Source organism: Psammomys obesus, unplaced genomic scaffold, assembly GCF_907164565.1.
Source record: "Psammomys obesus unplaced genomic scaffold, mPsaObe1.curated_primary_1811, whole genome shotgun sequence".
NCBI classification, from domain to species: Eukaryota; Metazoa; Chordata; class Mammalia; order Rodentia; family Muridae; genus Psammomys; species Psammomys obesus.
This window is the reverse complement of record NW_026596149.1, coordinates 7,965,741-7,981,874: the sequence shown is the minus strand read 5'-3', so window position 1 is coordinate 7,981,874 and position 16,134 is coordinate 7,965,741. Positions and strand designations below refer to the sequence as shown.

At 42.0% G+C, this 16,134-nt stretch overlaps 1 protein-coding gene across 1 annotated transcript in view; it reads right to left on the bottom strand.

The window, feature by feature from the left end:
• The window catches only part of Rsu1 (Ras suppressor protein 1), a 171,268-nt gene that overhangs the window by 71,720 nt on the left and 83,414 nt on the right, over window positions 1–16,134 (bottom strand). The window contains exon 8 of the mRNA XM_055593690.1: window positions 4,736–4,868. Coding sequence (XP_055449665.1) covers window positions 4,736–4,868 — 133 coding nt within the window. The remainder of the gene's footprint in view (window positions 1–4,735; window positions 4,869–16,134) is intronic.

Here is a 16,134-nt window from a genome sequence, read left to right as displayed (position 1 = left end):
CAGGGCTGATGGCTCAGTGGGATGGTTCTCAGGGTAGAGGCGCTTCAACTGGAATTCAATTCCTGGAGACTACAGTAGGAAAGGACCTTTTCCTTAGAGTTATCCTCTGACCTTTAAATGAGTGTCATGAACACACACAGACACACACACACAACCAAATTAATCGAAAAGCAAAAACGAAAAAACAAATAAATATCCCAGCTGCCTATTGCTCTTCTTCCTGCTACACCAAAGACCAAGCTCCTCTCTGCATCAAGTGAAACAACCTCTAAGTACTGAGAATCCCTTCTTCCAGCACACCAAATTCCCTGTTCATTTGAAGTAACCCCATCTCCTATCATAGTCCATCAGAGCTTATAAATCAGATGATCCGTCTTCTCTATTGTCACGTCCCTATATCCTAACCATCTTGAGGATGTGCTTAAACCCAAAGGTCACTAAGAAAAACTTCCAAGGACAAGTATGAAAACAAAACATCCTAGAATGTTCCCTAATTCCTTTATGCTTTCACCTAGGTAGAAGATGAATTGGGTAGAAAACAAAAAGAAAGGAAATGTATCAAATTTCATATTATGCTTTCCTATGTGTACATGTATCCAGTACGAGGCCATATATTAATATATGCACAGATATGTAAGTACCCAGGTATTTTTAAGTTGAGGGCATGTATGCAGCTCAAGTGAAAAGAGACAAAGAAGTAATTATTACAAAGTACAGGGAGGGCTAGGGAGAAATCACAGCTGCTAAAGTGCTTTCTGGAAAGCATGAGGACCGGAGGTAGATTCCCAGTGCCCACGCAGAAGAGCAGGATATGTTGGCCTATGCTCAGAACCTCAGCACTGGTGAGACAGAGAGATGATTCCCTGGGATGTGTGGCCAGACAGCCTGTCCTTCTTGACAAGTTCCAGGCCAATAAGACCATGTCTCAGTGGACAGCATTCCTGAAGAATGACACTCACCATTGGCCTCTGGTGCATGTGTATATGTGCACATACGTGCACATATACACATGGACATATACCGCCCCCCCCACACAAACATTCACAAGAGAAACTTCAGGTTCAAGAAACTAAAACTTAAGCACTGGACCTGAAAGTTGTTTCTACAAAAATGATGAGTGTCATGAATAAATTGCTGATCTATGTGTTCGCATGTCAAACTTGAAAAAGTGGTTTTGGGTTTTCTTTTAAATAACCCAGTCTGTACTAATAAGAATGCTATTGTGTCTGACAGTTGGAAGGACACTACAATATGTGATGGCTGCTTAAGGCAGTGAAAGAACGGAACTGGGATTTAATTACAGTGAGGGTGCCTCTATTTATGCCCTCTCAGATGTCCTCAGGATGCAAACAACACATTACATTAGCATGGTGATGATCAGTGGTAGAACGATGGTGCTGTAGGGGTGTTTTCCTGACTATGATTTTGACTCTGCATTTTGATTAGCTAACAATCTATATCTTGGTCCAGTGTAACTTCTAAGTGATGCTAGTTATGATGAGAGAATAAGGTTAAAAGAAGTTGAAGTAAAGGAAGCAGCCAGCAGCTCTCCTCTGTCCAAGGAGGTGTAAGAGGCTACAGCACACCCCGCCCTAAAGCAGTGAGCAGGGCAGTGTACAGCCCCCTAAAGAGAAGACAATGTTTTCATAAGCTTCCTATCACTTCTCAACCTTGATGTAACTCTACAGAAGGTGACAGACTTTGCCACAGCTAACCAAACAGAAAAGATAGGTTTAAAATACACAACTGCTTCATTACAGCAACCCTCAAAAGAAGGGTATTACAGTCTAATAATGGAGATAAGAATATAAACACCAGCTGGGCAGTGGTGGCACACACCTTTAATCATGGTACTTAGGAGGCAGGGGCAGGTGGATCTCTGTGTTTGAGGCCAGCCTGGCCTACAGAGTGAGTTCCAGGAGAGCTAGGGGTGGACAGAGAAATCCTGTCTAAAAAAACCATAATAATAATAATAATAATAATAACAACAACAACAATAATAATAAAAGCACCAACTAAAAGCCCTAGGTCTGGGCCTGAGTGGTAGCTGAGTTGGTCAGCCTGCCAGCTCTCCATCCCTGCACCACCAGGGCCAGCTCTCCAGCTTTGCCTAGGCAAGGGACAGAGCCAGCTCTCCCATGCTGTCCAGGTAAAGTACGGGGCCAGCTCTCCTGAGCACCACAGCCATCTACCCCTGCTGAAGCACATGAAGGGGTCAGTCCTGCAGATGCAAAACTGCAGGATCTTCACTACACAGGGCAACAACAGGATATCTGAGAGGAGTCTCAATGAAGATCCAATATTCATGGTGTAGCTGAAGCCAGAGGCCTCGAACCAGACCAGTGACGCACTGCATTGCACTACTGCATTTGCACAGAAAGATGTTCGGGCTGAGGGGTATGCTGTGGGACACACCAGAGCTTCCACAACAAGATGCGGGTTTGGGGGGGGTGTTTGTTTGTTTGTTTTTGTTTTGTCTTTTTATTTCTTGTTTTATTTTTGGATATGAAGGAAACGGGAGATGAGTGGGGTTGGGGTGCATGATATGAAATTCACAAAGAATCAATAGAAAATTTCCTTTAAAAAAGAAATATAAACACAAGGGATGGGGAGAGAGTTCAACAGGTAAAGTCCTGCCATGCAAGCATAAGGGCTCGATTCAGATCCTGAAAACAGGCATAAAGTCTGATGCAGACACAACAGCTCTCACTAGTGCTCCTACAGTGAGATGTGGGATCTGAACAGGAGAATCGCTAGGCGCTCACGGGACAGCTTGTCACGGCACTAAGCTCCCATCTCAAACAAGTGGAAAGCAAGGACCGACAGTTAACATCATCCTCTGACACCCATCTGCACACTGCGGCATACGTGTACTGCCCCCAACATACATACACGGGAACACACACACACACACAGAGATAGAGAGAGAGATACAAATGTAGGTATATGCTACTGATTAAAATCATCATGTATTTGGTTTCAAATAACTACCAAGGAACTCACCAAACAATATACCTGTTCTTTATCCAGAATCCTAACTTTGACTTAAATCAATTGAATCCACTTACAACATGTATAATGGTGATTAATTGCCTAATTATGACTCGAAGGTGCCACAAACCCCAGGAACCCACAAATTAAATCTTTTTTAAATGAAATTCAAGATAGTAGAACTTCCACATAAAATGAATTCTAATCTTTTCTAAATTATAAATTAATTTAGAGTAAATAAAAGATTGTTATCCAGAATAATAAGCAATGTTTCCTCTCCGTCTGGATTAACAGAGGTTGCTCTGGGTACTCTTCTATACATTACCACATACAGAATGGTCCCATATCTTTGCATTTGCTAACAGAAAATTATCAGCTGTATACTAGGAAAAAACAAAACAAAACAAAACAAAAATATGATGCCAATAATTGCCAAGAAGAACAAAATAGTCTGTTAAATTGTAATTATATTTTCACACATTTTCATTAACTAAACCAATTCTAAGGCTGAGCTAGCCATACTTGCATTTTTTGAAAAGCTTGAATCTAAGTCCATACACATAACCTATCCTACACATACATAATTTTTAGGGTTTATGCATTAACTACAAGGACGTGCCGCCATTTTGACAATTCCTGTGTAAATTCTGCCTGTTGGTGCTTTTCTGCCACTGAGTTACCATCCCAACGCTTCAGTGTACTTAGCAGAGTTTTTCTCTACAGCGCCCCTGCTGGAGGACTTCAGAACGACAGTCAGCCATTCCCAGGGACATGTTCTATCCTGTCACATGATCCAGACCCAGTGGCCCAGCACAGACTACAGGAAAACTGTTTTGAGTTGGGGGTAGGGTGGGGATGGAAGGCTTTCAAAAAGAAAGCAAGGGAGTCTTGGGGGAGCACATCCTTTATTGATACTCTAGCTTCGCTCTAGTAGTAAGGATGCTAAACTGGAGCTAAAAATAGCAGATTAAAAAGCACAACTGGATTTTTCTCAGTCTCTCTTCAGATGTTTGAAACCACACTTGCCTTCTGCATCAGGAATCAGGTAAGCATTGACCTAAATGAACATCTTAGGGACTAACACGGCAAACTGACAGAGGCAGAACAAAGCAGATGGAGGACCCCGGTGAACCCTGAAACATGGAGGAATAGAGAACTAGGTACCAGGGTACGGGAGCCTCCCATGATCACTCTAATACAAAAGGGGATTTGAGATATGGTGATGCCATGGCCTAAAGCTGGCTGGTTCTTCCTTCTCTTCCCTCCTCTTTGTGTGTCATTGCTTTTTCCACTGGAGCTAATTATCCCTGTAGAATGAAACCTTCCAAGAATCAGAATATTCTGTCCTAGTATTCTACACAGATTTTATAAATGAACAGCTTAACACGTTTTCTCCTGACACCTGTAATTCTCCTTCACAAAACAATAAAAGATACTCTGATCCTAACATGTCTGGTGAAGTGCCTGGAATACCACAGATATTTAACTAATTTAATACCTTAAAAATTCTCTAAACAGAACTGGCAAAAATAGCCTTTTACAAGTCAAATAAAAATACTGTACAAAAATTAGAGACAATTACCACCCATAATTTTCAATAAGACAATTAGAAATGATGCATACTCATTGGTAACAATAGGAAAAAATACCACAGGATAATTTTAAAAGCATTTAAAATTATTTAACATATTTAAAAATTATTTTTAAAATCAGGTTGATGTTTTAGAAAGCATGGTTCACTTACTACTTGTATGTTTCAGAACGGATATATTCAAACACATGGGAAACGCCAAGCTGGAACTGATCAGCAATTGGGGTGACCCAGGGATTGTTCTCCGCTTTGAAGACCTGCTTCTGACCAGTCAGATCCAAGTTGCCTGAAAAGATGAAGAGAAGCAAAGGTAAGTTGAAGGTTCTACCATCTAACAAGAGGAGAGTGAAGAAATCCTTATATACCTTATAAATCATTTTTATTTTATTTTTTTAAAGCTCTTAGCCCAAGTTATTACTGGTATACTAAGCAATGTTGATGGTAATACCCTGATTCAAGAAGCTGATTCCAAATGAAGGGGAAGGAGAGATGGAAGGAAGATAGAAAAGAAAGATGGAAAGGAGAGAGGGAGGGGGGAAAGGGAGGGGAGACAGGAAATGGAGGAAAGTAAGCTTTCTCCAGTATAGCAAGTCTTCTTCTTGTAGGCATTTGCTACCGAGACTAAAAAGTCTTGCTCAAGATAGAAAGAGGGACTAGAAAGATAGCTCAGCTGTGAAGACACCATGCTGTACTTACAGAGGGCCCACGTTTAGTTTCCAACACTCACATAAACTGACTCACAATCACCTGCAACTCCAATTCCGGGTGATCCAACACCTTTGCCTTCCAGGGGTAACTTGCCCTCATGGACATATCCATCCATGAACATACTACAGATGCATATACCCACCCATGCTCGTCATTGAAAAGATTGAGAGAAGAGGTAACATCGAAAGCCCTGAAGCTGGCAAGATGCATGCATCTCTCCTGTGCTAGTGATCTAAGGCAAAACAGATAACAGAATCTCCTTCTCCAAGAGCGAACCCAAGTGAATCAAGAGGAGCACATTACACCAGTGGGGTTACTCTGTCCACTCCAGCATGATGAGCGCATCGCAAATCAGTCCTCCGTGAGTCTCCTTAACGCGATGCTGACAGACACTGGCATTCTGGTGGCTCTAATCGTTTTAGAAACTGCCTTCGAAAATCACATCCTCACGTAATCTTCTAGCAATCCCCAAGGTCGGTTATTAACATCACATCATAGGTGAAGAAACAGAAACTTGGGTGAATGAACTAATGTGCTCATGATCAGAAACTGTCCGCACAGGAATCTGAACCTGGCACCAAACCTCATTTTCTTCCTGTGGCCAAAGCAACCCAGCTGTGTGCCCATCTAGGGCAATAATGCTGTCTGTGTTAATGAAGCGCTGGCACTCATAAGCTCCCTCTCACCTGGGGGTCACCTATTCATGTTCAGACTTGCTCCCCTGACTCAACTTTTCATATGTTCAAAAATGGAAAAGGAAATGTAAAGGCGCTTCCTCCAGTGTGCGATTCTACTGAAGACAAGATCAAACAGAGAACACTTCCACATCAGGAACAGATGTGGCTTCCCTTGGAGAGTCTCAGCGAGCCTTTCCTTGAAAGGTCTACCATGCAAGTCCACTTTCAGTCTTGTGGATCTATAGCACAGGGCTGTTTGAACAGAGATGTTCAGCAATTACCCTTCTCAAGATGCATCAAAGTGACATGCTTGTCCTGTTCTGAGTTATGAGTGGCATTCTGTCAGAATTGATGGTCAGAACAATGAAAATATATTCTGAGATGCAAATGGATTTCAATACAAATAATCTTCCAGTTGATCTGAGCTCTAGGAATGAAAGAATCAACAAAAAGAGTCTCCTTTTTATGATGTGGTATATGCACAGGTGTGTGTCATGCGTGCATGCGTGTAGACTACCTTCTTCGCTTGCCATCTTCACTTTTGACAGAGCATCTCTCACTGAACCTGGAGATCACTGATTCAGCTACACTGATGGACCAGCAAGCCCTCCAGGATCCTCCTGTCTCTGCCTCTCCAGCGTCAGGATACACAGGCCCAGCTTTTGACACAGCTGTTAGGAATTTGAACTCATGCTTACAAGAGTTCACTTCCATCTCTCCAGTTGCAGAAATTTTACTAGGAAATGGATATGATTGTTTATTTTTATAACGTAGGATAGATAATTTGATTATTTCCCTTTCGTTACACAAACTGGAAAAAACACAGAGAAAGAAAAATATTAATAAAAAAGAGGCCCTGATTTTGAAGGAGGAGGGGCGTGTTGGAGGGTTTAGAAAGGAAAAAGGGGAGACACATCGTAATTAAATTACAACCTCAAAAACAACCAAGAAAATACAAATAAATCATTACAATCCAACAAATAACGTTTAAAGAAGACTAAATTTTGGGGAAGTAGTTTCATTACATCTTTCCAAAGAAACTGAAAGTTTGTTGGGATAAAGTGCAAAAATAAGCAGATACATTGCTCTCCAAATTATCAATATTATCAATTTCCTCCTTTTAATGATTAAATATCATTAGTCAGCTTTTACATCACTTGGGAAATTAATGAGCTTGATTCTATAAATCATGAGTCTGGAGCTGCCTGGAAGAAATGTAAGCTTGAGAGTTGTGAATGCTCGGCTGAGCTGAGCCTGATCCTGTTGGCACAGATGTCTCTGTTGTCCTTACCTCTATGTCAGGGGCCTTATGGGGTTCCTAAGAGTGACACCAATCTCTCATTTTTTTTTGTAACTCTGGTTTCTTTGTATGATCTACTTTTTAAATTCCAATGTTATCTCTTCCATATTCTCTCACTAATACTATTTTTCCAGAGTCCCCCTTTCCTAAAAATTATGTGATAAAACTTTCTGCAGATTAAGTCCATATTTCTTCCACGTTGTATTTTTTTTCCATGAACAATATATACTGTACCCACTGTCCTTGGGATGCCATGGCCACAATGGGAGGTGCCATGTACCAGGTTATAGTCGCTACAGTAACAATTCACTAATACTCTGGGGATGGAGGTCTACTAACACATCCATCTGGAAGTAACCTCCGCTTACAGACTGTCACCGGAACCACCTACACTCTTCCTCCCCACTCATCTAGAGTCGACTATACAACAAATACCAAAGATCACTGGACAAGCAGCTGTAATCTAAAGTAGAGGAGGGGGTGAGGTGGTAAATACCACAGATTGTTGGAATTAGGATACAAACTGATTTGGTGGAAATTCTGTGGGACCTCTTCCCTTTCTGACACGAATGCTGAGAAATATATCTGGATTTCACAGGGCACAACTCTATTCTGCAGACCAAGCATCTAGGGCATTACATCATTCACACATTAGCATGAATTAACTCAACAGCAATGGCTTCCTTTAAATGTGTGGTTTAGACAAGGACCACAGGAATATGGGGGTTTTATTACTTTGCACACTGGAGCAGGGAATTCTACAGAAAGAAGCTGTGCTTGAAGCACAAAGGATTTCTGACTGTGCTGTATTTTCAGGGCCTTTGGTCAGTGTGAGAGAAGCATGGATCACGGCAAGGGCTGGGGAAGATGTCACAGACAAGCATCAGTTATTCAAATTCCATTGGCACAAGACAGTGAGAAAATGAGACCCTTTGTTCTCTGTGGACTACATCATGAGCCCTTCTGCTGAATTCTAAGGCTTGCCCCAGGAATCTGAAAACACAGGGGCAAGCTGGCATGGTGGTTTATATCTATAATCCTAGCATTAGGGAGGCAAGATAATCATGAGTTCTTGGCTAGCCTGGGCTATAGAGAGACTCTATCTCAAAAAACAAAACAAAACAAAACCAACAACAACAACAGAAAAACAAAACCAGGAAGTATGATACAAATGAAATTTCAACGTCTCACCCTTGAATTTAAGAACCATGTCCACATTTCTGCTTGAAAGAAGAACCTGCCCTCTACTGCCAACCAACTATCAATGCGTTACCACATGGGCATTGCCTCTGGTTAACTACAGGACAGTTTTTTCTGAACCCTACAGTCTTTAATGGCAAAGCCTCTGAAAACAATGCACAAAAATCATCCTGTGCTCCCCCACTGCCACACTTGGAGGAAATACCTAAGGGAATAATGTCAAGAAAGGTCAGCCATGCCCTTCTGTCTGAAGCCCACAGGCCCCTGGAGACCTGTCAGTCCCCGGTGATGTCTCTATTTCGTGCTGTCAGCAGAGACGGGGCAGGCACAGAGGATTGCTAATGACTTCTGCTAACTGGAGCACAGAGGAGATGCTGAATGTAAGCTAGACATGCTCCCTTTAGGGAGAAGGAGTCATAAGCTGATGTGTGAGAGTGAGAGGAAGCAGAAAGGACCATGGGGTAGTATTCATCTGCACCATCATCATCATTTCCACCGTTTTGAATCCATTCTGCTGTTCTGCTCACCGTGGTGAGGGGTGGAGAGGGAGGTCTGAGTTACCTTATGCCATTAGCTTTTGCTTATTTTAGTATTTAGCGGTGCTGCTGAAGCAAATACACAGGTGCTTCACAGCCCGAAGATGAAGTGGGGAGGGGGAGGTCTGAGAGAAAAGAATGGTTCAAGTTCATCAGCTTCCTGTTTGGTGAAAAGACTGTGAAGACCACATGGACTGTCCACAGCAAACATTGAAGGAGGAATCAATCACCTGTGATTGGGGTTGGAAATTATATGTGATCCTTAAAGAGCAACAACTCCTCAGAATTATCAAGGGTTCCTAGCATGATGGGATGAACATCTTTTGTTTGTCACTGGAAGTTAACGCAATCCCTGCTTCTGTATAGCTGCAATCCATCCAGCAAACCATCTGTCTCTGGGTTCTCTTACCTCACTCTGTGCCAGCTTGGCACGCAGCAATTTCAGAAGAGGGTTAATATAATTAGAGTAAAGGTGGGCCATTACACCGTGAGAAAAGATGACACCTGTCTCATATTGGCCTAGCAACAAGTTCCCATCGCCTCGGCGAAGCTCGTCTGTCAGCTGTCTGGGGTGTGTTCCCTTTTAAGTAATAACATGCAGGCAGCGTCTCATCCTGCTGTCAGTCAGCCTGCAATCGCCCTCACACCGCACGCTTCAGTGCGTCCAGCGAGGAGCCCTCACCGGCCCCTTTATGAGAAGGCTGAGCGGTGCTCTGGTGCTGTTCTAACAAGGATCAGGCAGCAGGATTAAGCACTGTGACAAAGAGGATCTAATAGGCTCGAAAACCGTGTACCTACAGACACGCTGGCTGCCTCCCAGACAGACTCACTCTGCTCACCCCTCGGCAGGGAGGTGGGGCCACCGGGGAAGCCAGGCAGTACCATGATTAGCAGTGACCCTCTGACCGATGCTGCCCTGAAGATCATCTATCACTCAGACGCTTATTCTGCAATTGCAAATTGGATTTTCCATTTTATTACCTGCAAAAAGACCACATATGCTTCCTTCCCAGCCCCTAGTACAGCCAGCTTGGCCGTGCGGCGGTAATTGTGTAAACTCTAAATCATGCAATACAATCATTCGCCTTGCTGGTTATAAACGTGATTGAATGCAATAGGCAACCAAGGCCCCATTAATAAGTATGCTCATTTTCACTTATGGAAATTGGTTGTTTCCCGTAATCACACTGTGAGAATTCTTCCTGAGAATTCAAGATCCTGACACATGTGGCCAGGAACACTGTTTATCACACAGCAAGCAAGGGGTGGCGGGGAAGAGCTGGGTAAATTTATCTCGTCATCAAAATGGCATTTCCTCCGTCCCCAATTTCACAATGATGCCATGGAGAGCATTTAAATTAATGTACTCTGAAAGTCAGATTCTCTCTCACTCATAAAAATCTAAGACCATAGTCTAACAAGGCTAAACTAGAAAACCATGGGTGACTAGGTATTCCATCATTGAGATCCCAGATCTGCCCAAGCCTAGGTAAGAAATCCAGGCCAGCCGGAAGATCCTCCCCCTATCCCCCCCCCCCCCCGCCATGCCAGGCTCTGCACTGAATTCCCACAAGGAAACTAATGACAAACAATGACAACACAAAATAAAAGCTGCGTTTATGGCTGTTCCATATAGAAAGTGTACATCTAAATCGCTATGATTTTTATTATAGTGTGCAAACTCTACTAAAACAGAAATGTGTGATTATACCTGATTATGAAAAGTTCCTGTTTGCAGTTCCTTTTTACTGATTAAAAGTTGATAAAGCTTCTAAATTGATGCCCATGCTGCAACAGCAAATATTTGTACTAATAAACTCAGAAACTAGAATGCTCACTACCAGCTGCTAAGACAACAGCAGTACAATGAAATGTGACTTAGTAATTAAAACAGACATTGTATGGAGTGGCCTGGAAAGAGGTCCGCATTATAAGTTTTAGAAAAGTATTGGCACATTTATGACCTTTTCTTTCAACAAAAGGCAGAAAAGGGACAATCTCATGATGTGTGTATAATTAAATTTTATGTGTAAAATAAAAAGAAGAAAGAGACATATCAGAAGATATTAATTCTGTTTTTCTTAAACAGGAAAAACGTGAGATACAGAGGGATACAAAGGGACAGCATATTTCCCCTTTAAAGAACTTAATGTTGTAGTAAGTGTGGCTAATTTTCATAATTTAAAAAAGATTAGAGATGAAGAGATGAAAGAGAATTTGTCAAAACAAATTCAAAATACATGCACGGTAACTATTACAAAGAGCCTCATATTGGAAGCATCTTCCCATCACCATGCCCAGCCAGTTCAGTCTCAGTACAGAGGACGGCCTATCAGGCCCTACATGGATTAAGAATCTTGGTCTGAGGTTACCTCTCTTTCTGTGCATCATCCGCACAATCAGAGTAAGGCAGGATGTCTCCTGACAGCTCTCAAATCTATTCTGCGGGGAACGCAAGGCCACACCATCATTCCGCCAATTGTCTGTTTAGCCTTTCTCACATGGGGGCAGCCAGTTTTGAAAAATGGCATTCTGTTCATTTCAGTCATGCAATGCATGGATGCTTTATCACACATGCTAAAATAAATAGTTACTCTAGGGAAAAACTATAATTTAATTTGGGAAAAATTAAAAAAACAAAAACAAGACACACACACCCCCGCCGCCGCCAAATGCATACAACAAAAGCAGCCCCTGATTTATGTGTGTGCTGGAGCACACAGGTCCAGAGGCCTTTTCTCAATTTAAAAAAAAAAAATCATTTTCATAGTTTCTATCTCATGCACTTCTTGGCCATTTTATATCTGTGGCCCAGAGTAATATGGGACAGAGGGAGCTCTCACTCACTTGTAGATATGATTACCTAGCAACAGAGCAGTGAGCATCCCCAGTGCACAGCGGCTTCACTTTGCAAGTGGATATGGCCGCTAATAAATAATTCATGTTCTGAACCTGGCATTTGTTTAGGATCTCCCCGTCATTCTTCTAAACACGGAAGGCAATACCATTTTTGCTTGCCAGCTTTCTCTTGTATTGTTCACATAATGTCAGATCTTATGGAAAAAAAGCTCAGTAATCCTGGCTTCTATTTAACCCACACCATTCACCAACTTTGACACTAGAATGGTCAAAACCTGTGCTCTGTGGAGCTTCAGTTTCCCCATCTGCCAAGGGAGAATAATCATCAATGGATAGCATTGTGGCTGAGTGCCAAGGTCTGTACATGAGCCAGTGCTATGGAATGGAAAGCATTATAGAATTATAAAACATGATTTGGGGAGGATCATGATTATGAGAGTCACAAAGGTAGGGAGAAGGTGTTTCACGTCTGCAATCTCAGCACCTAGGAGGCAGGAGCAAGACCTTGGGCTACAAAGGGAGTTCCAGGCCTCCTGGATTAGATAACAAAACTCCATCTCAAAATAAAGCAAGGCTCCGATGCATCTTAGAGACAAGGACTGCATTTTGTTTCCTTAAAGACACAGAGATTGCTAGTCAATACTGCTCTGTATCTTACTGAGTGACTTCCCCATGAGCACTGGCCATAGCTTGTCTTCGTCACCATGATCCTCCTTCCCATCAAATTCTCTTGCTCATGGGCTACTGTGAAGGCTTCTTTCCAACCTCTCAAGAAACCAGAAATGCCAATACCGAGGAAGTCTCGGGTGATGTGGAAACCTGGGGAAGAGTCATTTATTAAAGCAATTTCAACTAATAACAAAAAACGCGTATTTTAATAATAAAGATCCGAATCAATACTTTTAATAGAATTGATACAGCTGTTGTCAACCCATTTTCACGGTATCCATTTAACCTAAATACACAGGACTTTGTCCTTAATGATGAAAACTTTTCTAGCTAGTTTAACTTCAAGCTAGCACACTACCTCAGATACCTCCTTTCCCTCACCAGCAGGATTTGGTATTCATGACAGTGCCACTTAACTGCCTTGTGACATAAGTGATAGAAACTATTTGTTTTTCTCTTCTCAGAATGTCTTCTATCCTTTACTTCTGAGTAGTGACAACTGTAGCCCCAGACAGAAACAACCCAAAGGAGAAAGGATACATTTTGGCTCATAGTTGCAGAGGGTTTAGACAGTTATGGTGAGGAAGGAGGCCCTGCTAGAACATGTGTGTTCAATGGTGGAGAAAAAAAAAAAAGACAGGAAGACAGGAATCAGCCAGGGACCCACCTTAAGTGCCCCACTACCTCCAACTTGACTTTATCTCCCAGCTTCCAGAATCTTCCAAAGTAGTGCCACTGTTGGTGATAAAACATTCACACCACCAGGCCACAGAGCACAGTTAGCCTTTCAACCCGTATATGTATCCTATCAGATGGTATAAACCCAAAAAACTGCAGTTCCTAGAGATGAGCAGGGTTCTAGAAATGAACATTTTTCTACATGGCTGGTCAGAACGCCAATCTATACCTGTTTTCTGAAGGGCTATTAAAATGTTCAGATGATTTAGTGTGGAATTTGCATGGTGAGGATATAAGCAAAACTATTCTGAGAGATTTAGTATTATAAATATTCGATTTAAGTATTGCTTGTGTTCTTCCTGGATAACTAGACAAGGCTTTGTGTCTAAGACTTGGTTAATAAATTATGAACCACTTATGGATAGCATAATATGCAGTCACAGGATTTAAAGTGTTTCCAAATAAAATTTAATGACATGTGCTAATGGTCATGACATAATATTGAAGGCTGAAATGTAGGCTGTAAAACTTAGAAAGCAATCTTAGTTTCTGTAACATTGCATACATATATATATATATATATGAAAGAATAGAATATACACTTAAGAATATATACATACAGATAAAGAAAAGGCTACAAATAAATGCATTTAGAATGTTATTGGTTGCTTTTCGTTGAGGGGATCATGAACTCTACACACTTCTGGGTTTTTTGAGGTATATAAACACTGGGATTTAGAGATTTGCCAGTGGCATCCTGCGGGGCCTTTCACCGTCCTCTCTCCCCACCCTCTTTGTCTTCTTTCCTCGATGTCTTACCATGATCCTCAGGCCACCTGGAAACTCCTCAGCTCATGTGATCCTCCTTCCCCAAACCCTCAATACTGGGATTGGGATTGGGATTGGTGCTACTGCTCCTGATGCGACTGTCTTCTGATATGCACTTATTTTCATGGAGTTCAATCTGTCTATTTACTCTTTCGGTGCCTATATCTTTGATATCATATCAAAAAAATCATCAAAGTTAATGTCATGAAGCTTTTGTCTTGCTTGCATTTTCCCTGGAGAGTTATATTGCTAGTTGTAGGTTGTCCTGGCTAGTTTTATGTCAACTGTAACACAGGCGAGAGTCACTGGAGAGGAGGGAACTTCAGTTAAAAAAAAATGCTTTCATAAGATAGGGCTGTACACAATTAGTGATTGATAGGGAGGGCCCATCCCACTGTGAGTGGTGCTATCTCTGGCCTGGTGGTCCTGGTTCAATAAGAAAGCTGGCTGAGCAAGTCGTGTTGAGGAAGCCAGTAAACAGCTCCCTCCATGGCCTCTGCACCAGCTCCTGCCTCTAGGTTCTACCCTGCTTCCCTTAATGATGGTCTCTGATGTAGAAGCGTGAGTTGAATAAACCCTTTTTTTCCCCAAGTTGCTTTGGTCATGATGTTTTATTGCAGCAATTAAAATCCCTAACTAAGACACAGGACTTCCGTTTTGGTCTTTCATCTCTTCTAATGTTTGCACGTGTTAGGTAGGAGTTCAACTTCCTTGTTTCTGCATGTACACAAACAAAGATCTCTTGAAGTCATGCATGTGCACAGCATCATGAAATAATTGTCTTTTCTCCATTGGATAGTTTTGGTATTTCATTAAAAAAAAAAATCCTTCCAGCAACATTTGTTTATTTATTTTTTGACAAGAACTGTGACTTCAGTGAGATAAAATTTTAATGTTGTTTTGATTTGCATTTCAGTGATGAGCAAAAAGGCTCAATCCTGCTCATAGCATCTAATGCTGGAGAGGAAGAACAGGAGCCTTCTACTCTGTCTGTGGGAGAGCAGACTACTGCCCTACTGCCACTACCACAGAAGCTTGAAGGAGCTTCCTTAAAAGAAAAACAAAAATGAAAGAGAAGATATACCATATAATATGTCTGCATGTATAATACAGCCAGGGACAGCATGAAAGAGAGGCCGCACATCCGCCGCCACTGCTATGGCGGTGGTCTCCACATTCTAGGCCGAACTGCTGAACTGATAAAACTATAAGCATCATAAACATATGATACATGTGAGGAGTAGTACTCAACCATAAAGAATGACATCCTATCATTGGCTAGAAAATGAATGGGTCACCACTAAAGGAAATAAACCAGACACAGAAGAGTGAGTACTGCAGTGTGTGTGTGTGTGTGCTTGTGTGTGTGTGTGGTGTGTCCCGTATGTCCACTGGAGTGACAAACACGTTCATTCAAAAATAGAAAGACTCATCTACACAATGGAATATTACTCAGCAATGAAAACAAGGAAATCATGAAATTCACAGGTAAATGGTGGGACCTGGAAAGGATCATCCTGAGTGAGCTATCCCAGAAGCAGAAAGACACACATGGCATATACGCACTCATATAGACATGTAATATAGGATAAACCTACTAAAATCTGTACATCTAAAGAAACTAATCAAGAGAGAGGACCCTGACTAAAATGCTCAATCCCCATTCCAAAAGGCAAAGAGGAAGGGCATCAGAAGAAGAAGAAAACAGGAAACACGCTAGGAACCTACCACAGAGGGCCTCTAAAAGGCTCTGCCCTGTGGACTATCAAAGCAGATGCTGAGACTTATGGCCAACTGTGGGCAGAGTGCAGGGAATCTTATGAAAGAAGTGGGAACTAGTAAGATCTGAAGAGGATGGGAACCACACAAGGAGAGCAACAGAACCAGAAAATTTGAACACAGGGGTCTTCCCAGAGACTCATACTCCAACCAAGTACCATGCATAGACATAACCTAGAACCCCTGCACAGATGTAGCCCATGGCAGTTTAGTGTCCATGTGGGTTCCATAGTAATAGGAACAGGGACTGCCTCTGACATAATCTGATTGGCCTGCTCTTTGATCACCTCCCCCTGAGGGGGGGAGCAGCATTACCAG